General features: G+C 36.9%; 1 protein-coding gene across 1 annotated transcript in view; it reads left to right on the top strand.

Annotated features, from left to right (window-relative positions):
* Nucleotides 1-27,906, top strand: part of DNTT (DNA nucleotidylexotransferase) — a 94,028-nt gene that overhangs the window by 56,642 nt on the left and 9,480 nt on the right. The window contains exons 8-10 of the mRNA XM_086616792.1: nt 1,182-1,284; nt 10,314-10,577; nt 12,040-12,123. Of these exons, the coding sequence (XP_086472918.1) occupies nt 1,182-1,284; nt 10,314-10,577; nt 12,040-12,123 (451 nt within the window). The remainder of the gene's footprint in view (nt 1-1,181; nt 1,285-10,313; nt 10,578-12,039; nt 12,124-27,906) is intronic.

Here is a 27,906-nt window from a genome sequence, read left to right as displayed (position 1 = left end):
AAAAACCAAACCTTTTGGTTTGTACAGTTCCAATTTGCATTGCTTATATAACAATTCACGAGTTCTCTGAACACTGGACACAGTATTGAACTGACACACACCTGAGCTATAACATCACGTACCCTCGTGAACATCAGCAAGAGTAGACTTTCCTGTGAACATAGGAGAAGGATTTGGAGGTGTGCTACACTTAAGTATCACTAGTCCAGATTTTGAGTGCTTACTCCACGTCCTGCATACTGCACCCACTTGCAGAAATATCTCCTCTGCTCCTTTCTCCTTCTGCTGGCATGATTACAGCCAATAAATAGATGTGTATGCCATGCCTGTTGCAGTTTTTAGATCAAAAGGAAAAACCTCGTATTGTTTCTGCAATCCTCAAATGAATTGCATTCTAAGATAAGTTTTCAGATGTTCTCAAACATTTCATAGTTCTTAAGGGAAATGTTCTGATAGCATGCTTTTGCCTGTTTTGAAAAACAAGAGGTTATGATATCATTTTTCATTAAGAACTTTTACAATTAAACTTTGTGCGTATGGATGTAATTGTGAAATTACACAAAGCTTAAACAAGCTTTAGTCACATTAAGGCGGAACTGTTCTCAAAAAAAAATTCAAGCTCTATCTCTGCAAAAAGCATTGTTATGTTTTAAAAGTGAGAAAATGTAAAATACTCAAAGATTTGATGTCTGCCATAAAAAGAAGCAATAAAATTATTCGTAATCACGTTTTTATTCATTAAATTGTCCATCAAAAGCTGAAGAAGAATATTTAAGCCTGCAGTAGTCAGACCGGCAAGTTTATCTGCTGTTACTGCATGGGATTCATAATATGTACTACGGTATTTTGATTATGTTTTTTTTTATCCAAAGATGACCGGAATCTTCTTTTCTGGGACTTAAGGGGAAGAAAGAGAAGATTTAACATCACCAAATGGATCTGCAGTATCTGGTTGAACTGCAGAGAAAATATATCAAAAAGTTTAAATTATTGCTTAACAAAGAACACTGACAGACCTGATAAAAGAAATAGAAGATTCCATTTTTATTATGTTTCAAGGAACATTGTTATCGCTTTATGCTGCAAACTCTTTTTATAATGCAGCAAAAATATTATCTTCAAAAATAGTGTGAAATTCAACAGAACTTAACTCTTTTATTCTTGTTATTTATGCTTTCTAGGGGTAAGAAGATCGGACATGATATAGATTTTTTGATCACCAATCCAGGACCAAGAGAAGATGATGAACTATTGCATAAAGTTGTTGACTTATGGCAAAAGCAGGTATGAACTAAATAACATTTGGCAAAAAATGACATAGTCTAACAGCACTGAATTAAGCCTATGTAGTGCTTAAATAATGACTCCTTTTTACAGATGACTGCAATAATTTGAAATTGAATGTTGCTCTGTTTGATTATTAATCATGATGATCTAGGTGATGATCTCTAGCTCTGAACGCTAAAGTTGAAGCTTATGTCAGAAGTACTCCACGCAAATTCTGTTCTATCTTACCCTAAGAATATGCAGCTAGTCAGAGGCAAGAAATCGAGCTAGGTGGAGTTTTGAGTGATACAGCAAAACTATTCTTACACTTTGAAACAGAACAGTATTTGTTTAATTTCTCCTTGAGATGGGAGTAGGTTCTCCCAAGGGGAACTACTTCAGGGAGTTCCAGATTTAAGCATAGTGGATTTGAGTGATGTCATGGTGTAGGGTGAACAAGTTTGAAAGCTTAGGTACCAAAGCCCTGAAATTCAGCCCACAGTTTAGCATTTTTCCTGGTGTCCACTGGAATATTGTCCAAATTGACATAGTCCTCTGTGGTGTCTGGGTTTGGAAGAATGCGTGCATTTCACAGAGGAATTGTCCATCTAAGGGTTGGTTTGGATTTTTTTTCTGTTCAGCTTGCTTCAGTTCCAAGCAGCTTTAAAGTTAGAAAAGTCTGAATTATAACAGATGCAGGTACCTCAAAATATTCCTGGGTCAGAAATACAGTATGTTGGGAATAATAAGATTTTGTTTCTTTTTCTACCTTTCTAGTCAGCTAAGATATTTTTCAACATCGAACCTGTACTGTTCAAAGGAACTGAGTGCATTTCAACAAGTAAAAGGCTAACACTCTGTCTGAGGTGAATCACCAAATGTCCTACTGCTAAGTCAGCTTTCAGTGCAGATAGCCTGAAGAGAATGCTTTTGAATTGATTTTTGAACTATGTACTTTAATTAATGTATAATAGATTAACTCATGAAAAACATGAAAAACGTCCAACCAGACAAAAACTTGTCTGACTGTATAAAGTTACCTATTTCAAGGTGGTCAAAACCTTTCAATGGGCATGGAAGGGCATCAGACTTGTTTTTTCCTGGTAAAATGCAACCTTAGCTGAATTCCTCTTCCTTCAGTTTACTTTTGGTCTTCGAAATATTAACAGATTATTAATAATTTCTTAGATTTATATGACTTCCATCCTAATTCTCTATGGAAAGTGAATGTATTGAAGTAGATTACTAGCAGGTATAATTTATCATACTTCAATAAAAGCAGTGAAGCTGTGGCAATTAATGAGTACTGAAGAGCTACTCTATTTTTATCTTTTTATTATGTAAGTAAAGTTTTTTTTCTCAGTTTCTCTGCTCCCTTTATTCTGAGGAAAGTTACATTTCGTCTTGGAAGCGGTCTTTTTGCCTTCTTTATCAGACCTGAATCTCTAAGAAGCCATGTGTGGGTTCTCCAAAAATCCTGTTTATTATCACACAGCAGAAAGAGAAAGAGAGGCTGAGGCTAGAGCCTGCCCTGAGTGCAGCCCTTCATTCCTTCTCCCATTCCATCACACTTCACTTACGTTAATGAGAACAATGGCTGTGATCTGAGAAGTCTGGCAACTGCTGAAGCTTTTCAGGTCATTCTGAGCTGCTTTCATTAAGTGAAATTGAAAGGAAAGAAATAGAAAATAAATTGTTCTTGCTGATGTTTTTTTAAGGATAAGATTTGGCAGAAACGAGTGAAGGGATAGTATGAGAGGTCAAGGGTGGCCAAGGGTTTGATGAAAGGATTAGAATTCCTCTAGGGATCCCAGCATGAAGAAAATGTCGGAAGGCTAGATGCACAATGGCTGTAGAAACCGTACTGAAACAAGCTGAGGATTGTTTAAAGCTATAGACAAACATTTCCTGTGTTCTGTTTGTCCTCCAGAATTTTTACTGCTTATGTAGCTATACTGCCTCTCTACAGTGGCAGTTGTAACATACAGGCTTTTACTGGCACTACTGAAAAATAAGCTGCCAGCAAAATCAAACTGCAAAAAAGAGAGAGAGGAATTATGCTCTTCTTGCCTTTTACTACCTTTGATTTCTGAGGGGGACACAAAAAAACTCCAAACCTAAAGCACTTTTATACTGTTTGACAGTACACCTGTCGTCTGCTTCACAGCTTTGCACTTCTGTGCTACTGCTTCAAAGCCCAAATTTATCAAAGAACGTCACTGAGGTCATGATGTTGACTTCCTTTTGGCAACTCTTAGCAAAGGATTCTGTAATGTTTAACTTCCAAACTATGAACCTCAGCCTTATTTAAATAGTGTTAAAGGGCCTTTTCCTTAGCTGAAAAGTTTAATGTAACAAGATCCTTCCATTAAAAGCTGTCGAAAACTAAGTGGTTAAATCAACACCGTCATGCTCTTTGATGAAGCATCACCAGGGATAAATGGGCCGAGGAACAGAGAACACAAAGTCTCCACTGAGCTTCAAAGTAGAGAAGCAAAACGAAAAAGCTGCAATGCAGTGCACAGGTTATGGTTTTAATGGTTCCAAAAAGCTTCATAAAGAAAGTAAGAAATTACTTCTGTGAGTTAGAGCTTGGAAGTCCGTGCGCAAACAAGCTGAGCCATCTGTGTCGATGCAGCTTCATTCACATGTTGTGTAAAGACGTTTTCATTTTTTGCTAAAAACCTATACAGCTATATTGAGCACCGTTCCTGTTGTTACATGTGTACTTTCAACAAAGGAAGAGATACCATTACTACAGGCTTTTCTGCACTTTGCATTTTTTTCCCTTTGTATTCATGTAAGTATAATGTTGCGTTTTTCTTTTGGCTTTTAGGAAAATGAGGAATGTAGATCCCTGCTTGTGCTTACTTATTTTAGTATATTAGTGGTCTGGTTTTGACTTTATTATTCACCCTTGCTGAGGTGAACAGGTCAGGAAGGGCAAGGCTTGATGTCTCAATGTGGATAGTGCAGAGCAAGTAACCAGCCTCACTTTTTCATTACTCGAAACAGTTTTTTGTAAACAGCGTTCACAGATCAGCAGCACATTCATTATTGAGTGAGACCTGGATTTTAGCAGCAACAAACTCTGTTTCTAAGACAAATAACAAAAACGCTTAAGAGGCCGGAATAGAGAGCTTGTTTTTTTCAGAATGCTCTGCCCATAAGGATGCAGAGCACCTTTGTGAACACATATTGTCTCACCTTTTGACTCAATGCATTCTGGCTCAGATTCAGCAGGAGCTGAGAACATTCTTACCTAAAATAGACTATTGCATGGTGATTAGAGCACTGGACATGAGAGAACTCTGTTTAAATTACTTTAGGCAGAGGATGGGGCTGAATCTGATTGTCCTGCTTGTGAGGTTGTTGCATAAAGTAGGCAGAAGTGTTCCACTTCTTGTTATGTTTTAAGCGAAGATCCAGGCAGCAGTGGCATTTCTTATGACATCTGATCTTCCTGGTGTGTAATGTATATCTGTATGTGGGTAAGTATATATGTATACGTCCCTATCTATCTATCTATCTATCTATCTATCTATCTATCTATCTATCAGTTTATCTTGCTCACGAGTGCAAATGCTCATGGCATAGAGAAGGGAAACATGTTCATTCCTGGACTCCAGTGCTGTCTGTTCATTGCTATCAAAATCAGGTTATTCAGGACATGCCCAGAATTAGACCATTCCGACATACAGGGAACTTTAAGACGAAAAAGAGACCAAGGCAGCTGCATGGTTATGCAGCAGCTGCAAAGTTTTGTATTGCTGATCAAGCCTTTGATGCATTTACTAATGATTCCTCACTGTAACAGGCCTGACTGCTCCCAGGCATCAGTTCCTTGAGCTGTTCCACTTTATAGAATTCTATCTGTCTCACCTAGGTAGAGATTTTTTTGAACTAAACTTGCCTACATCCTATTTTGGATTAGCTGTAGGTTTTTCACTGAAAAAAAAATAAATCCAGTTTCACTTTATTAAACCATCTCAGAAGGAAATTCAGAGCCACAACATACATACATTTCAGAAGAACATACTGGTTTACATTTTTAGGTGGTATAAAATGATCCTACTTAGCTTTAACAGAATTAATCCAGCTACCAACAATTACGAATAATGACAGCTTGTAACATTAAAAATAGAATAGGATTTTGTATAAGTAAAAATGACAAAGAATGCTAATGATATATTTGGATTGATTTTTCAGCTATTGAGTTCATATTTTTCTAAAAATTCACTCTTTTCCTCAGTTTGATCATGGATTTACTTCAGTATCAATGCTATTGATGTGCCAGCACTCAGTCTATTTAAGTAAAAGTGCATAATCATTCTAAAAAGGAAAAATTGTTGTGGGTGTTAACATAACTGCCCTAAAAATATACATTTGGTTTTGATGGTGGTGTAAATTTGAGAAATGAAAATGCCCACATTTTAAAACTTGATTATGTAAACAAGGTCTATAGCACTTTATGGTGTATAGATCAAGCTGAAATTTGCAAAGAACTGCAGATTCCCTGACACAGAGTAATAAGAAGGCTGCTGTTTTGCAGCTAGCAGTAGCCAAAACTTCACACAATCTTCATAGCTGGCTGCCCATTCAGGCAATACTTTTTCAAAAGGTATAGAAGTGCCACTTCAGCTTTACTTTATGGGGTGATGGTGATGTCCAGTGCCTATTCAAATTAGGTTAATTGGAAATATTATCCCAATGGATATGACCTAGGCTTTGGCTCCTATTTAAAGGAGATATCCTGACTTTGAATCAGGTTTCAATTGCTTGTTGACGTCAGCACTTTTGTAATTGTTTCCTAATTGTGGGATTTTTTTAAGTTGAGATAGATATTTTCAGCGGTCTACATACTCTGATGCTCTTCCTATTATCTTTAGAAATTGCCAAGTCAACAAACTATTAAAAAACACTACAGAATAACCCAGAGGTAGTCCTAAAACATCTTTCTGGTCACACTTGCTAACCGTACCCATCTACAAATACTTAAAATGTGTTCAGGTAGAAAACAGCCTAGTTAGCAATTGAAAACAGCAGTAGGAAGGTTCTTCATGACTGCTTGATGTTAAATCTCAGGGACATAGAGCTGTTGGAGCAGGTCCAGAGGAGGGCCACAAAGATGATCTGAGGGCTGGAGCACCTCTCCTGTGAAGACAGGCTGAGAGAGTTGGGGTTGTTCAGCCTGGAGAAGAGAAGGCTCCAGGGATATCTTATAGCAGCCCTCCAGTACCTGAAGGGGGTCTACAAGAAAGCTGGAGAGGGATTTTTTACAAGGGTGTGTAGTGATAGGACAAGGGGCAATGGCTTTAAACTGAAAGAGGATAGATTTAGATTAGATATAAGGAAGAAATTTTTTACAATGACAGTGACAAAACACTGGACCAGGTTGCCCAGAGAAGTTATGGATGTCCTATCCCTGGAAATGTTCAAGGCCAGGTTGGATGAGGCTTTGAGCAACCTGGTCTTAGTGGAGGGTGTCCCTGCCTGTGGCAGGGAGGTTGGAACTAGATGATCTTTAAGGTCCCTTCCAACCCAAACCGTTCTATGATTCTATGACCCCAAGGAGTGTTCCTTTGAAGTTCTTAAATATGAAAACAGGATGAGAAAAAAAAAAAAAATACATAAGAGATCCATCTTTAAATGCTGTGGTTTAACAGGCAGAACTTGTACTCTTCAAGCAGCTGAGACATCTCAAAGGGAGGACCTTTAGTAAGTGTGATATCCAGGATGACTTTAGGTAAGGGGAATTTCTTCATTTTTAATGTGGGCAATACAGCAAAGACTGACATCTCAAATTTACCCTGTTTTCATTTACAACTATATATTCCTGTAATGAGTAGCACGCTGGAAAAAATGAGTCTGAAAACTAAGTAAAGCTGAGGCAGAAGAGATCATCTATAAGATGATACTACAGCTTACTGTTAGAATGAAATTACTGATGAAGCAGAGGATACAATGTATGACTAAAATTTAAAAATTGACATCTTAAAAGACCTGAGCATTTTCTGTCAAGGCCCTTTTACCTATTCCAGACAGACAGGTAATTCCTAATCATATGTACTCAAGAGTTTACAGGCTAAAAATCCAAGTATGGGGTACTGGTGGCCACGTGTGACTGTCCCCAGATCTCACTGAGACAAAACACTTCCTAGGTGCTCATCTTCTTCCCTGGGAAGAGAGAAACCACTGCAGGCTTTAATATCTTGCCGGATTTCTCAAGTGATCACAAACAAAAATCCTACTAAGACTTCCCATCTGCAGTAGGAATTCCATTCCTTTTGTAGTCCATCGAAAGATGGACTTTAATTCCTGATTTCTTGCACCAAAACTGAGGAGATTTCAACTTCATTCAAGCAAAGAGGACGCAAACACTGATATAGACTGAGGCAAATGTTCAAAACTGGTGATCTGAGCACCACTGTTTACAAGCACCATATAGATACTGGGAAATGTAGGTACCTGGAACTGTAAAATAAGACTACCAAAACTCAGTCTAGTTAAGATTCTGCCTTAGGAAATAAATTGTTTCGATTTGTTCTGGGATATGCTATGTGTAATGCATCGAATCTCAAAGAGCAAAAAGGAAAATGAAGCAAAAGATGAGAAAGCACCGATGAAGTAGCTAGATTTCTTTATATAGAATGGAAAGCATGTCAGTGTTTAATCAAAGCTTGAAGTCATCAATTAATGGTCAATGACCAATGAGATTAAAAAAATTTTTTAGCATTAAAAGCAACAAAATTAACCTGAAGGCAGGCATAGTTTCATCAAAAAGAGCGAGATAATAAGCTGTTATGCATTAACATTCAACAGCTGTTTTGAGTCTATATTTGGAAATAGGAAGCATCAGTGCCCTGTGATGTTGGGATAAAATTAAAAAAAAAAAATTACTATCTGTTTTAAAAATGAATGTGAGAGAACAGCTGCTAAAATTAAGCATTTTCAAATCAGCAGACTTGGAAACTAGTAATCCAAGAGAATGAGCTACTTATAGAGTTTTCTTGTATCAGTTAATAAATCTTCAAAATCAGGAAAAGTTTGAAAGAAGTGAAAGAATGTCAATGCAAGTCAAATAGTTATCATTAAAAAGGTTGCCCCAGTGACCCATAAAACAGCCTGTGACTGATTCCCGGTAAAATAATGGAATCCTTAATTTGGAAATATCATCAACAAAAACCTGGAGGCTGAAAATATAATAATACCTAACAGTGTCTCTTCATGGAAATCATGTCTTGTTAACTGTTTTTGTTACGCTTTTGGTTTTTTGTCAGAACTACAGCTCTGAGTGATAGAAATAATTTTATTGCTGTAAAGTATTCTCGAAGGTATTTAATGTATTATCATGTAAAGTTACCACACTTACGCTATATAAAAGAAATAATCAAAACCCAGTGTTTAATATGGAGATATTCTTTAAAAAAATCAGATCATTGTCACCTATGTTCATAAGAGGTCTGGCCTGGAGACCGTTGTAGTTAACCATCAACAGCCATCAAATGAAAACACTTCTACATGCTCAGTTCAATACTGCAATTTAAACCTCCTCCTCACAAAACTAGTATGATTTTTTATTATATATTACAGGATATGTTAACTTAAAGTCAGGAGGCATTCCTAACCATGCTTCTTTATGGTGAGACTAGTATAAGAATTCCTAGTCCAGAGAAAGGAGAATGTGTAAACATTTGAGGCACTACAAAGAAGAGACAAAAAATTGATCCAAGGACGTAAAGAAACCCTGATGATGGAAATTTTAAGAAACTGAGTCTATTCATCTCAGTGAGAAATCTGAGAAGTTGGTTTAATCAATGTGTAGTTTTAAATAAATGTAAAAAGATGTATGAAAAGACATGTGACAGTTGTAGGCTTGTTGATCTTAAAGAGGAAAACTAATGAGCTTATTCAGTCAGAACATAAAGTTAGTAAGTTTGTCTGAGTAGTCTTCTGTCTAGTAATAACAGTTAAACACCTGATAGACTATGAAGAAAGTGGTTTATGCATGATTATTTCCAAACTTTATAAAAAATTTATTTTGCAAAGGCGAATCTTAGAACTCTCTTCTTTATGTGAAATCAGGAGCTCAAAGGAGGCAGTCACAGTGGTCTCCTATATTTTGTGAGTCTATAAAAGCCAAATTAAGGCTAAGTGTGCCAGGACTTAGGCACACATCTAAGTGTTTTCATCATGTGGAACAGCTCTTAGAAAGCAGAATCTTTTTGCCAGGTGAGCCCTCCTGGTAGAGATGGCTTCAGTGACAGTAAGCATTGTTGTATTTTTACGTGTCAAGCTCCATTTCTATTCTGAAGACTCAAGGATGACTGAAGGAAGTGGTGTAATGGACAGTATCTCCTTTATTTCTTTGTTATTGTGTATTTGATGTTTTATATTCTTTAAAAAAGATATGCTGGGCAGCAGAGAGAGGGATGGTGCTCCTTGTCTTGTCCCAGGTGCGTTGCTTTGGATGATGAGAAGTTTTCTGGCTGGTGAGGGGAGATTACACTTTACCCAAGGGCAGCTGAAGATGCACTCCCTTCAAACAAAAGGCATGGGCAGGGCCATTTGACGTCTTTGGAGACTCCAGCCCTTGTCACAAGGAAATCTCACGGAACAGACACAGTCCAAATGCTCTGTTTGGAATTTGTCAGCAAGACTGTGTTCTGGACTAATCTGTTTATTTAGATGTCAGCCATGTGGGAAAGCATCAATCCCTACTCTGAAATTTCTGTTGACATCAACTACAAAAGGCTTAGGAGGAAAGGATGGAGAAGAAGAATTGCAAATATTGTCTCCTTAGTACAGGGCAGGACATCACCACTATCAGATGACTACCACTGCAGATTTCCCTTAAAAGATCTGCTAATATTTTCCCAAAAGTTGCAGCTGTTTCTTTCTCTGCTTAGCTCAGATATGTCCCTGTACGTTTCTGTGTTTACTGAAACTGCATTTTTAATGGATTTTTTAAAAACAACTATCTAGAAACTCTGGTATTACAGTAAAACCAGTCCAGCAATTCAATGTGAGCAATGTCTTCTCTGTAGGGTTTACTCCTATATTGTGATATCATTGAATCAACATTTGTAAAGGAACAGCTACCAAGCAGAAAAGTTGATGCCATGGATAATTTTCAGAAGTGTTTTGCAATTTTAAAATTATATCAGCCGAGAGTAGACGACAACAGTTACAACACGTCAAAAAAATTTGATATGACAGAAGTCAAAGACTGGAAGGCAATCCGTGTGGATCTGGTCATAACCCCCTTTGAACAATACGCATATGCTCTGTTAGGCTGGACAGGCTCCAGGGTAAGTAACCACGACAGTCTATGTTTTCTTAGCATTGCTAACCTATTTTTGCTGTTGCAGGACCATTCAGAATTCATGGATTTTTAATAACTATTCTTCTCTCCACACATCACATTTCATGCTGTCATCAACCTGTGATCATAGGTTGGAGCTGACGAACTCATCACTGACATTTATGGATGTCTCTCTAGAGGAGTTAACATCTGTTTTCCTTGAAACTTGATTTTTAAGTTCATGGACTGAAGAGGTAGATTTTCAGTCAGTTGCGTTGTCTTTTTACATCATACTAGTGTTAACGAGCAAGGCAAATGGTTACTAAGTAGAGAGATGATTTGGAAAGTGTGACAGAACTTTACAGAAAATTAAACATTTGAGGAAAAGATCTTCTGAATTGGAACTTAATTTGTTTCATAGGAAATTGAAAACAATTTGACATCTTTCTTTCTGGATTAGATAAAACGTTCTCTTTCAGTTGTTTTTTACTTGAATGTTTTACATCGTAAAAAAGTGGGAAAATTTTAAATTTACACATTAATTCTGAACTAGAATAAAATATGTTTTGATTGATATTTTAGTAAGTTAAGAAAACTTGAAATTATAACTACTTTCACAATAAACACTGTAGTCAGTGGGTATAATATAGAATATTACAGTATTTTCAAAATAAAAAATTCTATCTAAATGCAAATTCAAAACTCAAATGATTAATCTCTCTCCAGACAGAATTATTTTTTAATCTGTTCTACATGCTTGCCTTCTGATGTTCCTTTTCTTAGGGAGTGATTACATGGTATAACAGAGAGCTCCTGAGCCTGCTCTGAATGATCTTTTTGATGTGCTAGAAGCAGTACAGGTGCATTGCCATGCTTCTACTCAGGTTAATTGGAAGCAGGATGTTATAAACCAGGCAAAATGTTGCAACTGATGTGTTCTCCTGCTGAGCTGACGAGTTACTTCAGTCGCTTTTCTTTTTTGAGATAATGAAATGTATTTATTTGAACCTTGAATTAAGTTCTGCAGACTTTGGGGTCGTTCTTATCCTAGAAGTGTTTGGCTACTTAAAAGCCCTTCTCTCAACTCTGTAGGTGAGTGTCTACACTAAAAAGGCACTTTGTGAGGCCCTTTGGTTGAGTAGGCAATGACTTCATCTTTCTCTGCGTCACTGAGCTCCTACTCCCTGTTGAGATAATTCACTTCCAGACTGTGGGAGCTCATAGTAGACTATACATAAGCTTGCTTTTTCATACAGTGCTCAACTATTCTCAGACTAACCAACTGAAATGATGGACCATTGCCTATCAAAACATTGTCCTTTCAGATGATCCATTTTTTTAGCCTATTGTTTTTTAATAGAGGTAATTTTAACATGGTTGGTTTTATTTGGTTTGGTGTTGGAGCTCTGATACAAAGGATAACAATTTTCATTTGTCAGAATTGCTCACATTTGCTATATCTTTTACAGCAATTTGGACGTGATTTGCGGAGGTATGCTACTCATGAAAGGAAGATGATATTGGATAACCATGCTTTATATGACAGGAGAAAGGTACTGTTTATTCTCAGAAATAAAGCTATCATGTTTTTATTTCTGAGTATACATTTTCAGTTTATTTTTTATATTCCAGAATATAGAATATTTTATCTTAGTTCTCTGTATATTACGTGATAAAACTGTCCCACCTTCACAAGGTTTAGTTTCACTGACAGAGCCTGATTAAATCTGAACAAGTAAATCCAGAAATCTTTTTTGGCAATGCTAAGGTAATTTCTGAAATTTGACAAGACACATACATTAGACAATGCTATTTGGAAGGAATTGTGCAACCTTCACAAAACTAAGAACAACTCATCCGAAAGTATTTGAAAAAAGGTATTTTACTGTCCCATTTCAGAATGAAATGTCATTTCTGTGTCACAGGCACAATTTCAACAGGGATTATGCTGACATTTCAAAGGAAGAAGGCATATTGAGTGGTATGGGCTCAACTAGAAGGCCTAAGGAAGTTTTTGTAGGGTATGGTACAAAGTGGAGATCAGGAATTGTCCTGCTTTTAAAGCCCTGCATTCTGTGTGGAGTTCTGCTTAGTCAGGCTTGCTAGTCTTGGTAGTAATTGATAGTATTTCTGGTCTAAATGCTCTTGGCTGCAAATATACTGACCTCTGCATTTATCTGGCTTAATGTCTGTATTTGTATTAGGCCATTTTAATAATAAGCAAAAATCAATATTGAAGATGTTTGTTGATGTCATTATAGGGGAAGGCCAAAATACCATGTCAAGATTTTACATTAATCTTTCCTATATATTCCTTATAGAACAAGCACTACTTTTAGCATCTCTACTTACGTGCAGCATTGTCTCATTGTTTGTTTGTGAGATGCAGCAGTGATCTAAGCCCTTGCTCCATTTCAGCTGTCTCCTCCATATGTGCTTGTCAGATGCTATAGCATCCTCAGTTCACATAGAAACCTGGGGAAATGATCAGACTAATGATCCATTTAGTCAAATATCCTGTCTCCAACAGTTGTCAATAGTAGATGCTTCAGAAGAAAATATAAAATCACATGATAGAGAAATATGCAATCAAATGTCTAAGGGTAAAGTTTCTTCATGAACTCGGTGGATGTCAGTGTCTTTCTCCCTGTCTTTTACATTTTCAAAGCATTCAAAACAAACTCTTTGACTCAACATGATATAGCAAATGTTATTATCTGCAGGTTAGTACGTGCTCTGTTAAATAGCTTTTTGGATGTAATGGGTAACTGCACTAGGGAAATACAAAGAATTGAAGAAATGCCAGTGTTGTTTTTTATGTGCAGCAAAATTTGCCTGCCTGGTGAGCAAGTATATATCATTATATCTGCTTCTTTTACCCAGGACCCTGAGGCATTCAGTGATGCAAAATGGACACTGTTCATTCATGAACAGCATCGATCAGTATTATTTTTTCTTATTGCGTTTAGACTTCATATCTGACATATCATTCTAATCCTTCTGGGAAAGAAAATCTGAGTTTCCATGTAAATTTCACTGGACTAGCCAGGATGTTTCACAGATGAATGATGAGTTTATATTCCCAATGCTCTCTGGGAAAAGATGTGCTCTTGTCTACCCAAATTTTCAAGTAAAGAACTGAGGCAGAGAAAGATTTAAGGCCCTAAAAATCCATTGCAGTTTGGCATGAATTTTCTCCTCTTGGGTATCTTCCTCAGGACTTTGTAAAATACACAGGATTGTGTATATCCATGACATGTTTCCCAAAGCTATCAGCTAGCTGTAGCTGTAACTGAATTTCCAGACCTTCTGCATGTCAACTTAGATTTCTTCACTGCACTGCCCAAAAACAAAGCAAAAGAATTAGTGGGAGGACTGAGAAGCAAGACTTAAACATTTTTCCTTATTAGTTATTATGATGCAGGAATTCTGTGACAAGAGGAAGCAAAAAAAAAAAAAATTCAAACCTTCAGGGCAAATTTCAACTCTCTTGACCATGAAGTCCTTAATCTAGGACTTCCATATATCAAATGAATGACATGAATGAATCAAATGTCCCTTTCTGCCAGGGACTCTATTTTCTTTCAAATATTTCCCGCCCTCCAAAATAATATCTAAGTCTGCCTTTTCTCGTTTAATCCCATAAACAGGCAGTTTACTTCCAAATTTAATTTTCTGCTGCAAAACATAAGCGTGCTACAGAATTCAAAATAAGAAGTCATGACGATCTGTTGATACAGCAGAATGCTGTTGTCTCTGCTACATTCTCAGAAATAGCTAAAATTCATTAGCTGAAATTTTCCACAAAGAAAGAGAATGTAATATGCAATATGCAAAATTTCAGACTAGGTAGCACTAAAGTTATAATCTACTTAAAACAAGCTCTTTTATTAAGTAGTGTCATTCTAACAAGATGCAGGGAGACACCAACCCCTGCCCCGTGCCCCCCAAGTATTCTATTTACAATCTAATGTGTTAAATTAAAATTTTTTTTTACTATTTTTAACTTTGCAATTTTTCATGAAGTTCACATTTTGAACAAAAAGCCTTCTTACACTGCCACACAATGTGTAATAAAGTCAAGAAATGCATAATACCACAGTGGTGTCTGTAACTGTGAAACTTGAGATGATGACCCATAGTGGAAGAGGAGAAGTTTGCAGTAAGTTGTGTGGCTGCCAAGGTAGATTAATTTTTAGGGTCATCAGGTTAGTAATCTTAAAATCAGTGATGAAAATAATTACTAACTTTAGCGCTGTTTGAGGGAATATATACCCAAATTGTTGAATGTTTGGACTTTTTCTTAATTTAATTATGAAGACTAGAGAATCTTCCTTACTGTAATTCTAGTGCTTTTGTTTAAATAACATTTGACTGGGAGAAGCACTAAGCACATGGATGTTCTACCTATGCTGTCTTAAATTTAGATTGGAACATGAACATATGTATTTCATAAGGACATTTTTCTTTGTGGCAGGAAATTCTCCTTCCTCAAAGGAAAACCTTCTCAAAGCTAAAAGCAATCAGGAAGTAGATATCCCTTGCACAAGCTGCCCAAGATCTCTCAACACAACCTTAATTGAGGTTAATTAAATACCATAGGTTAAAACAGAATCATATCTTTTCCATGTTTCTCTCCTTATTTGCTGAAGAGAGGTTACCTGATGTCACTAGTTCTGTCCAGACAGATAAACTTTCATGCACAACTCTGTGACAGTCACAGGGGTATAATTCAAGGGCTGAGACAAATACTTTCTGCTTCATTTTACTTCTTTTACTACTCCGTGTGTGTGTACAGCAAAAGGGATAGAAAGGTCAGTGAGTGTCAAGCTAATTGTGGATCCTGATGCATCCTTTCTCTGAAAACACTTGCCCATTTTCATTTAAAATTTTGCAAGCTGCTTTAGGAAGTTAATAAACCATGCTATAGCAAATATACTTTGATTATTATTTTTTGTGATGGAATGTAACAGTACCTATAAGATAGTATCTTTGACTATAAGAGACAACAGTTTCCTGGTTTGCTCTGCATTCTGTTATATAATTTGGTATACTTTATTCTTATGTATTAATATTTATCAGCCCTTTGGCACTGAAGCTTCCACTGTGGCCTACTGCCTGAAATGTGATGCGTGTCAGAGAATCCCAGATTCCAGTGTTCAAAGGGTTGCATGAGGAGAGAGTCCTGGTTACTTTAATGTATTTCCAAGGGGACTCTGACAGGGATGGGGAGCATTAACACAGCAGTTAGGAATCAATTACATAGCTTTGCAGGGTGGAACAAAAGGAACAGATATTTCCTCCAGGGACTCGTTACAAAGTTACACTGAAATTATTCCTCAGCCTTGATTTTTTTTTTTTTTCTAATGTGAATATTTTTCATATATTTGTGGGTTTTGGAAGTGAGTTTGCAACTATCAAACTAATATTCTTTTCAGTTCTGTACTAAAAACAGTATTTTGTAGATCTTCCTTTGGTAGGAAAATTGCGACAACAAAATTTGAAAATTTACTACTGCTTATCTGTCAGCTTCTTTTTCATAAAAAGATGAGCGGATGTTCAAAGCTGTGCCTCTTTGGAACTGTGTCCTAAAGGTATCGAAGTCACCACTTACACGCACCGACTTGAAGTATGAAGTTTCTGTGATTTACATCAGCTGGAGATCATACCTTATAATGATTCCCACGCTCACAGAAAGAGAGAGTTCGTTGATCAGCCATCAGGAAGAAAGAGAAATTGTGTATTCCCCTTGTCTTATAATATTATTATTGATACTGCACTGGTTACAAATGGCACAACACATTTATGAACCAGGCCAATAAAATTCTCACTGTAAAACTTTCCTGATTCATGAATGAACAATGTGCTAAGTAGAAGTGCTTTTGCAAAAAAATAATTTGATTTTTCATTGTGAACCATGTCAGGTCAGCTGAACAATAGGCTCTTCCTTAGAAAAATTAAAGTCTTTAAAGATGGAAACCATGCTATCGCTGGTTATTTTCATACCCCTCTGTGTTGGATTTGGGATAATTTATCCCTTAACGCCCTATAAAGAATTTTTTATTACAACATGCATTGTGTCTAGACTTAATCAGGAGCTAGGAAGAAGGGTGTCAATGCGAACTCTGTTATGTATTTATGCAACATGGTCATCGGTTCACTGTCTGAACTGGAGCTCGTTGGGTAATTTTTAAAATTTTTATACATGCCGTCTGCAGGTATATATAGTTTGCCACACACTGAGATTTGAAGGGCACTTTCATTGCAATGATTAAAAGTTTGTGATGTACTGGGACAGTCATTAGCAGATTTTTTACAACATCCTGGCAGCTTTTTAACTGGGCGAAATATAGAGAGAGATCTAGTGGATTTAAGTAAAGATGTTACGGCTCTGAACTCTGCTTTATTTTTGAACACCTGTCTTTAAGCTGAATAACTATCATCTACTTGAATGAGAATGCAATAAATGTGTGATTTACTTTCACTTTAATGTTTTGTTATTTTTAAAGCGGTTGGCAAACCACAGGCTTCCTATTCTTAAAGGAGTAGCTGTCCTTGAAGTATGAGTGCTTCTCCCCTTTTATGGTGTCAGCAACCTGGAATACGATTCAGGAACCGCAAAGGTTGTTACTCGCTCCTTTACCAAGTTCTGATGCTTTTAGCTAGAGTAGAGTATCCTTGTCATGCAGAAGGGCACTGCGGAGAGTGTCTGAAGCTGGACCGTATGACACTGTTTTTTCACTTTTCACCAAGAGGGTGGGTAAGACTTAATGTGAAACAACTGTTCTCCCATGAAATGGCTCTCGGACTCAAGTGTGTGCTTTCTTCAGTGAGAATATTACTTAAGGAGAAACTTCCTCATCCTCCAGAATATGAAACGCTACGGTCCAGTTAGCTTATAAACTTAACATCATATTTAACTTTGAAGTTTGCTCTACCATAAATACAAAGCCTTATTATCTGTCTGTACTCTTCAGGCCTTTACTTTGTCTCTATGATTAATCTCATCCAAGTCTCTATTTCTTCCTAATTTGACATAATTTCTTTCCATTTTGTAGACTCCATCAATAGTTTTGTAGACACCAATGTTGCTGCCTACTTTCTCCTGGGTGCTATTAATACCACTTCAAAATCCAGGGAATGACTGTAAAAAGGGTGGCTACAACTTAGTGGTGTAAAATGTCAGTTTGAGAAGTTATGTTCCTTATTCCAGTCTTGAAAGGATACAATAGGCCCTTGTGAGTTACCTAGAGAGCTGCTGTAGCTCTGGAAGACATAAGCTATGTTTTTATGCTGAAATTATAATTAACCAGTTTTAAATGTAGCTTAGATTCCAGTCTGTAACTGCTAAAATGAGATTCAAGTTCCAAAAATTTCATCATCAAGAAAAGTTGTGTTTTTAATTTAAGCTGATTTTGTTTTAACTTCTGTTGTTACTCTGACACTTGCTGTTAGCTGCTTTTTGGCATGACTGCAAAACCTTTTTGTTGCTTGTTACTCTTAAAATTCCACAGGAACGTAAATATGTTGTTTGCCTTTTTTTCCCCCCTCCCTGACGTTGGGAACCTGGATGTTACCTGATGCAGCTTGCAGTTCTTAAATATCAGACTGTTGTGATCCTGTTCTTCCTCATGGGTCATCCATTTGAAGATCCAATTCAGATACCCAATCTTTGTCATAAACAGCTGTAGATTTGCTGCAGTCTGGCTGGTTGAAGCTTCTGCTCCCTCTGGTTCTCTATGTATAGTCACTGGATATAAAAGGTCTTTCTTCAGCTTCCAAAAAGCCTGACGTACATGGTTGTTAAGATGCCATACCTGTCAGCGGTGTCTGAAGTGTTTACATTGATGGTTGTGAAGACACTTGTCCCACAAACTTCCATTCTCATTGACAAAACAGCCTAGATAACCATTAGCATTTCAAGGAAAGGTTGAATGAGCAAGCTGAAGATAACGTGATGTTTCATCAGTTTGATTCTTCAGGGTTTCGCACTGACCAAGCTCTGAGGTTGGAAATGTCTTAAGTGCACAGTGAAATCACTCTGAAATTTTTGTGTAAAATTTTGCACATAGTGCTGGTATTTTGTCTCAACAGAGAAAACAATCAAGAACAGCTGTTAACACATGTGGAAGGCATTTGTATGCAGACTGGAAATAACATCTGGAGGTGACCTACTCTATTTGTGTCTTTTCTTACTCTGCAGTAGGTCCGTTCTTGCCTGTTACATACATATTTTCTTGTATCACTTTGTAATAGGGCATCATGTCAGGCTGGTAGACTGGTGTGATTACAGTCAGCCAAAGGATCCTGTACCTGTTCAGACATGACATCGAAGGGCACATTCAAGCAATTTTTAGGTTTTCATGTTTTCTGAATGTTTTCTGATCCCTCTTTTAATCCTGATTTGTCTTGCAAAAAGACAATATGGGAAGGAAGAAAGCATTTTGACATTTGGATTGAAGTGGCAACGATGTGGCAAAGCATTGTTTAATGAACGATTTTGATCACTGAGTGTTTTGCCTTTCCCTATAACTGGGAGAAAGAAGAAATGGTTAATGAATAATTTTGATCGTTCAAAATTTGCTTGTTCTCTTAATCAGAAGGAAAGTCAAAATGTTGACACTTTCTGCAAAGGAAAATGCTTTTTGAATCTCAGCTTTGGAAGCAATCCACAGATCAGACTGTTCCAAACTCCAAAGCTCAGATAGCTCTCGAGGCTGCAAGCTCTGAGGTGCTTGGCTTGGCTGGCTGCTCTGGGCTTGTGGAGCCAATAAGCTCTGGGGACCCTGGCTCTGATGTAATTAAAATGACTTTTTTTGAACTCAGGCTCCCAGTAGACTGTCAAGCAAGTTGTTGAGAAGATGGGCAAGCTGGCAGGAGCTCAAAAATGCTTAGATTTTTAAAAGTGCCTGGTAAACTAGATTCTACTGGATTACTGTTTTTCAGGGCAATATTTTGATAATTACATAATTTTTATGGAACACCCAGGCTTAAGTGAGTAGGAAAATTCCAACAAACCAAAATTCAGTAGTGTTTTGCTGAATGGATCTGTTCACAAGATAATGGGATATTATGTTTGTGTAACTATGCATGTATTAAGTTGAAATATTGTTCCCTAGAACTGTCTTTGAGAATCCTTTGAAGTTGTGTTCCAGTGATTCTCAGCCAGCAGCATCCATATATCATGTTTCTCTGTAGGGCTTGGTGTGAGGATGCCCCAACCTTAAATTCAGAAGATACTTCTGAAAGTTCTACTGTGCTATGCAAAGCCCAGCCCTCCTACTACTTACACCATGGATAAATTTGCATTTTTAAAATGCAGGATTTATTAATCCTTTTTAATATTACTTCCTAACTAAACTCTCTTATCTGAATTAATTTAAAACTAGTATTATTACCAAATACTTCAGGACCCATGCTGTCAAAAATAAGCTGTTTTTTTAGTTGGTTTTACATTTTGGTAACTATTTGGAAACTATACCTTGTAGCTTCAGTAGAGAAGCATGTTTGAACTGTACTTCACACAGTTTCAGCTGTGGTAGGATTCCCTATTGGTCTTTCCTTTCATTCGAAGTATGCTCATTGTTCTTGATTTGGTTTGCTGTTCAGCAGTTACTGAGAGCCCAAGAGCCCAGTGGAAGTTTGATATATTCAGTGTCTGAGCTGTAATCATATCCCATTGCATAGAAGAAGACTGCATAAAACAGGAACTAGTTTCAACCGCTCTATGCGAGAAGTTCTGAATGATATATTTCCTCAAATTTTTATCTTTGAGGACATAAGCGAGCATGTGGGAGTTACTGAATGAGAGGTAGGATGGGGTAGGTGCATTAAGCTGCTGCAGGTACTTCCTGTTTCACTTCTAGGGATGGCATGTGGAACAGCTTCGTGGCTAGATCATGGCCACGTAGAAAGTGTCTCTTTCCTGCATCTTTATCACACCACTACCCAGTGGAGATCCTCAGGCTGGTTGTGGGATCCAAGGGTTGAACTTATGATGTAGATTTAGATTTTTATATTATATAAACCTGCCTGGACACGTTCTTGTGTGATGTGATCTAGGTAGTCCTGCTCCGGCAGGGGAATTGGACTAGATGATCCTCTGAGGTCCCTTTCAGTCCCTAACATTCTGTGATTCTGTGATATATTTTCACAACAATATTCCAGAAAATCTCTTTTAAGTCCAATTATTACTTTATGCAGCTTAAGGCAGCAAAATGAAGTGATATAAATAATTAGCATTGCTTTTTTTTTTGTACAAGAGTTGCTGGAGTTCCTAGGATATAATAGATTGATTAAATTATTAGCATGTGAATGCTCTTGCGCTAACATTGTAGGTTGTTTTTTTGTAAGAGGAGGGTCACAAGCTCAGTGTTATTTTGAAGAGTCATTGGAGCAGAAAGCAGTTATTACTTTTATGTCCTATAAACATTGAAGACTGGAAATCGCTGCCTTACTATTTTCTGCTGCTAAAGAAATACTAGAAAAAAATATGACACTCTATGTGGAATACTGTATATGACTGATGACAATTTTGCATTTAAAAATCATTGTGTGAATTTGAATGGCATTAAATGTTATTTAGTTGTTGACTAGCAAGAGAGGTGGTTTATATAACTCCTCTGAATAGCAAATTCACAAGATGCTCTGAAAACTCCATAACAGGACCCAGCTTTGCAAAACATTAAGTGCTGTACAGTTACAATGAAAACAGTCTGCTTATGCTCCCAACTTTTTTTTAAGAGAATATTTAGTTTTCCTTGGGAAAACAGTATAAGCATGAAAGGGAATATTTATCCTGGGATTTCTTCCACACTGTGAAGATCACTATGGCACAATCTTTAATCCCTTGCCTGCAGAAAGCATTTCTATTTAAGACCTGTTGGAGTGGGTCCAGAGGAGGGCCACAAAGATGATCAGAGCACCTCTCCTCTGAAGACAGGCTGAGAGGGTTGAAGTTGTTCAGCCTGGAGAAGAGAAGGCTCCAGGGATATCTTATAGCAGTCTTCCAGTACCTAAAAAGGGCCTACAGGAAAGCTGGAGAGGGACTTTTTACAAGGGCATGTAGTGATAGGACAAGGGGCAATGGCTTTAAACTGAAAGAGGGTAAATTTAGATCTTAGATTTTTAGATCTAAGGAAGAAATTTTTTACAATGACAGTGCTGAAACGGGACCAGGTTGCCCAGAGAAGTTTTGGATGCCCCATCCCTGGAAGTGTTCAAGGCCAGGTTGGATGAGGCTTTTAGCAACCTGGTGTAGTGGGGAAGGTGTCCCTACCCATGGCAGGAGGGTTGGAACTAGATGATCTTTAAGGTCCCTTCCAACCCAAAGTGTTCTATGATTCTATGAAAATCCTTAACGGACTCTTCAGGCAGGGCTTGCCCTGTCTTGCATATAAAGCCAAATGAAGGTGTGATTGCAGCCCAGGTAAATGACTATTATATGACTGTAATGCTTTGATGAGCTGGCTCAAGGGTACATGTAAGTTTGCTGAGTTCTACTACTACCCTTCTTTTGCTCAAGTAGTTCCTTCACAGACAAGAGTGTTTACAGTAGGCACGCCATCCAGTCATGCTTGGCAACATACTTGAACTTGTAGCCTCCCCATGATACTCAGATTTTTATCTGGCTGAGTCTAAGCTTGTGTTGCTGGCATGCCACTTAGCCAGTAACCTTTTTTTAAAATGTCTTACCTGACAGTGACCACGTTGGTTGGAAAAGTTATGTTTGTGTGGTGGCTCTGCTTAGAGGATGGAATCAGCTCTGAGAAAGCCAGACTGATTGCAGATGGCTGGGCTGTTACGTGCATTTCCCACAACTTTGTAAACAGATGTCCTAGTAAAGACCAGCTTGTTTTCCAAGTATTCACTCTATTCTGTCACTACCCAATACGCTGTTTTTCAAAAACGTGTCACTGGGAAGAAGAGCTGTATATGATTCTATACCCTTATTATATTACATAAAGATTTGCAATATTAACACATGTTTAACTGTGTATTCAATAGTTATAGTGTCAAAATCAGTTTTCTTGTGTCTTCTGAGAATGTTTACTTCACACTGAAAAAAGATGCCTGCAGAAGTTTACTTGTACAGTTAAAGAGACGTTTTTTATGATTCCTTAAAAACTGGATGTTATAGTCCTATTTTGGCAGATGCTGCTCTAAAACTAGGAAGTTATAACAGTGAGACAGTCAGCCTTGAGAACATCTTGATGAATTAAACATGCTGCAGCTGCAGAGTTTGCTTTAGATGTCTGCAATAATGACTGGATTAAAGCTAAAGTAAACATAAAGATCCAAAGTTTATAATATTGATTTCCAATGTGATCAGTTGTTCACACAGTCATTACTACAATTAAACACTGAGACATTGCAAACAGATGCACATACTTTCATTTACGTTCCAATTCTTGCTTTCTATCAGGAAAGTGGAAATTGCAAATTTCATGTGTGATTTGGGGCATTTGTTGTTTTTGCACCTAGTCTATTTTTAAAAATTGAGAATTAAAATAATCTATGTTTTTACCTCTTGGTAAATTAAAAAAGGATTATGCATTTTAATTTCTAGAGCAGTACAGAGCCAACCATTTTCAAGTGTTTTAATTCAATTATTCAATCAGTATGCTTGGGTAAGTTATTGAATGTGGGGCAGGTAACACTCAGATTTCCTCTAAAGAGAAAAAAGAAATTGATTGAGAAGAAGCTAGGTAGAGAAGAAGCTGGAAAAGGAATGAGCCAAGACTCAGAGAGAAAAATGAGATATCGAATGGGAGTGAGAATAGGAAGGCTGTGGTGGATGTACAGATTTGATAAGGAAGTGCAGAGTGTCTGGACAAAGTGATGGGGAATGGAAAGGGTGTACTTGATTCACAGCTGCATTGTGGAAAATAATCTGGGTTGGTTGAAGACACTGAGCTGAAAAGGGCATGAAAAAAGAATGACTGAGGAGAGATATGAGTGGAAGTTTGATGGACTAAAAAATTATCTAAACTCATTAAGCTAATGCTTTAGGGTGGCAACAAATGGGTAGACATTCAATTGCCCCAAACAACTGACTAAACCATGTTTATCTCACTTTACTCTGGATATGGCATGAGTGGAGCCTGAAGTTACTTTAGAAATCTGAGGAGAGAGATCAAGACTACAGTTTAGTACAGGGAAGCGGGGAAAAGAGGGAGCTAGAACAGATACTGATTGTAAAAGCTGAGCTTGCTAAGACTGATGGACCCCACATTGTCCTGCAACCCAAGATTGTTGTCAGTGCTGTCAGCAGGCATTTGTTAGCCCTATGGCGGAGTATATTTCCTGCCCAGTGCAAGAAGCATAAGCGTGTTAAAGGAATTGAAGGAAGCAGTATTTCTTTGAAGAGAAAGGAGTCTCTATGCATATACATAGAAAAACTGAATTAAGGTTAAAATACAATCAACCACATTCTGGGATTTCTTAAATTGCAGGTCTTTGATTTTGCCATCTCAATAATGTTCTTTTGAAGTAGTTTGTTTATAATAGTCCCATATGAATTACACTCAACTGTGTCTCAGGATTCTGCATTTTTCTTGTTTCATTCGTATGAAGCTTTATAAAGAAAAATACAATAAGCCAAGTTAACAGTATTTGACAAGCTAAAGCTACTGTAAATAACATAGACTTAAAGAAAAACAGACGTATAGCTAAAGTGGAAAAGGAAGTAATCCGTTCATCTTTTAGTGACTTTGTGATAGGATAGAGATTGTCAAAAACTACAGGGGGCGAGAAGTTTTTGTTCTGTTTTTGTTTACAACAATGTGCTATTTAAAATCTTAAAATTTTTGCCTGGATTGTCAGATAGGAAGTTCCAAATTTCTCCTCACTCTTAAAAAAAAAACCCCGAAAACATATTCTTGTAGTCCGGATGGTAATGTACTATACTCTTTATTTATTATGGAAAGTTTTTAATTATTAACATTTTAATGGGAGATTGGATGCATAACTATGTTGTGTTTTGCAGCAAAGTAACCACACATCTGTCATTTTAAACAGAGAATGGTTCCATTTTATGGACAGCATGGTCTTGTTTACAAACTAAATTTTAGTAGATAAAAAAACTGCTCAGTCAGTTAAGTCAACAGATAATGTTTTTTAATATTCTATTTTTTGAAGTGTCAGCTCTTCAGCACTGGTCTTTTCTTTCTCCTTCATCAAAGCTACTTGGAGTAGCTACTTTGCATGTAGAAAGCCTGAAGAACTTTTACTTCTCCATGTTACGAAATAGTTAATAGGATAACTGCCTAGAATGTCCTAACATTAGCCTGATTATTCAGTTTCACTCAGTGAATCTACTTTTTGTTGTTCAGAAATTTAGTATGAATAAACCTATAACTAGAATTAGAGAATAGTTGTAAGAGAAATATTCAAGTATGGTATTTCAGATTAAAAGCACAGGACATGTCCAGTGGTCAAATGAAATGAGAATTTATGATTCTGGCTTCTATTACCTTCAAAAATTATTCATGCCCAGAATTATTAGAATAAATTCCACTGCACTATTTTGCATCAATACCATTACACATGATTTTGCCTGAGGGTATTGAGTCAATGTGTAATGCTTGTAATACTGCTTTTTCAATCATGGTTTGTTATAATGTCATTTCAAAGAGTCATTTTTTTTCCTCTCTGATTTATTTATCATCTTATTTGTCGCTGGATTAGGAGCAGATCAGTTTTTATTTTAAAGCAGGCAGGCAGAGTGATGTGAATATTACTACATAAAATACCAGTTAAACATGAAAATTACATTTGGAGATAATATAATGTCAGAAGCACTTCAGGTTATTTGCTGCTGAAAACTGTTATGATACTATTAAAGGGAAAATGCACAGTGTTTACACAGTATTGTGGAATATTATTGAACTTGATTAAATACTTCACATTTCTAGCACAATTAGTACTTCATCATTTATATTCTATAATTATAATGAAATTGTTCATACTGTTGATAGTCTCATTCATAAACATAGCATAAATATTTAGCAAAATGTCTGATTACGAGCAAAGCAAAAATCATCAAAACCCAGTCTTCAAACAAAACCTCTCCAAAAAAACGAATGAGAAAAGATTGGGAAAAACAAGGAAGGAAAAACACCTGAATGTTGTTAGTTGTATTGTTTAGGAAAATGCTAGAAGATAGCTCCTCAGATATTCTAGCAACCCACAAAATGTAAAAAATTTGTGTTGACCATAATGAAGATAAATACCACTAGAGTAAAATGGCTAATTACTACACAGCTCCTTAGCTCCTTGATTTTGTCATGTTTTTTCATCAAGCAGTGTCGTATTCTGACAATGTTGTTGCACTGCTTAGTGATGGAATAAGATGCTGTCCCTCTCAGGCTGGGGAGCAGCATGAACCTCATGACCATGGAGAAGTTTCATTTTTCCATGTTACTTTCTGACAGCGTTCCTACTACACAAGATAATCACTGAATACAATTATTGGAAACCTCTGATATAATGACAGGATTGTATGCAGTTTTATCTGGAAATTGCTTTACTTAGACTTTTTTCTTTTCCCTTCTCTATTCCCTCTTCTCCCTTGCCATAAAATCATTTAGCTTGCTGTGAGAGTTACTGATTACAGTGATTCTTGTTAGCACTTTGTCTACTCTAACGAGTCAGCTAATGATTTCAGAGAAGTAGCCACCATCTTATGGATTAATGTTACGTTGTATTCCCATTCTTTCATTGCAGATTGAAAGTTGAGCACTCAATCTTGTATCACTCAGTGTACTGCAGGAATTTATGGATCTTCTGTAACACTTCCTCTACAGTTGCTTTACAAAATTCTGGGTCTGTAACTGGTGTAAAATTGCAAAGCTGTTTGCTACACTGAAGCTCTGAGCGAATTTATGTTTTCCACCAAAGATGTACAACATTCATTCTTATAAAGTTAACAGTAGCATAGAGAAGGAAGATAAAATAGCTGGCTTCCTGATCAGTGTTTGCAAAGTATGCCTTCATCTTGGTCATTACAGGAGGGAGTGGAGGTGCACATCCAGCTGTTGAAAGAAAACAGAATCATAGTCCCTGTGGGTAAACATTCATATTGCCAAATTCTGCTATTGAAGTCAATAATTTTTAAGTGTTGATGGCAGCACTGGGCTCCTGTTAGTTATTTTAGTAAAAATCTCTGTATGCTACCATATGTATTCTTTTTTGACATATAACATATAAAATCAAATCACAGCCCACTGTCTTGGTTAGGGTGATGCTCAGTAACTCAAATTCTACGTGATAAGGGTAGAAAATATCATGGAGCTAGATATTCAAGAAAGATTTTTAAAAAATACTCTTGACAGAGGATAACTTTCACTCACATCTCTTATATTATTATAAATCATACTAATCGCATAATGTTACTTGTCTTTAGGTTAGTAAATTCAAATATAGACACAAGTGTATGGTAATAACCTCAGCAAAATTCTACTTTTGTTTGAAATCTGTTCTTTTCTACTGCTGTGGAGAGTTATCATGTGTTTTCTCATAGGTTTCTTGAAACCTTGTGGCTTGTACCTTCCGGAGCGATTAGCTGGCCCAGTTAATGCACAAGCTCTGTCTGCAAGAAATTACTCCAGAAAGTGATTGCTTTTGATAATGGTGAAGGTGGAAATATCTTTTTGCGAGTAAACAAGTTTTCAACAGGAAGCGATTGAAACACTTAAAGTTCGCAACATCCTTCCTCACCCTTCCTTGCAGCTGCTATTTTTGCTGAGTTGCTTTGCAGGCACCTTCCTCTCAGAAACCCACTCTCTCAGAAATCCATTAAGATAAAACAAAAACAGGTTAATGTTTTTTCTTCAATCTGCTGTAGTGCTTTATTAAGACCCAAAGAAATTTATCAAGACTATTGCTTTTCGCTCATCTTCTCTTTCCATTGCTTCTTATTCTATGCGCCCTTTTGTTCTTGCTTTTTGCTGGCTGGTGGGTGGAGTATATTTATTGTGTGATTCTGTAAATTTGGTTGGAGTAAAATGTTCTGAGTCGTTTTGTTGGAGATTTTAGCCTGAGTTAACATCTACCTGAAAAAAACAGTTCAGAAATGTCTGAACTGAAATTCCATTAAAAATTTCTTTTCACTATTTTCTTCAATTTTACCTTGCTGACTTTTTATGTGTTATACACATTCTCTGTATGGAAGTGTTGAACTGCAGAGGCTTATCAGCATGTTCAGTATTGTAAGAAGCGTTAGCACAAGAGGCACCATTAGGAGGTCATGTCAAGTCAATCATTCAGTAACGTTCTCCTCCATCCTGTTGTTTTGTCTTTTGCCAGTCTGTTACCGACATCCTCCCTTTTGTCCT

This window comes from Tauraco erythrolophus, chromosome 9 (assembly GCF_009769465.1).
Source record: "Tauraco erythrolophus isolate bTauEry1 chromosome 9, bTauEry1.pri, whole genome shotgun sequence".
Classification (NCBI taxonomy): Eukaryota; Metazoa; Chordata; class Aves; order Musophagiformes; family Musophagidae; genus Tauraco; species Tauraco erythrolophus.
This window is presented reverse-complemented; position numbering and strand designations above follow the sequence as displayed.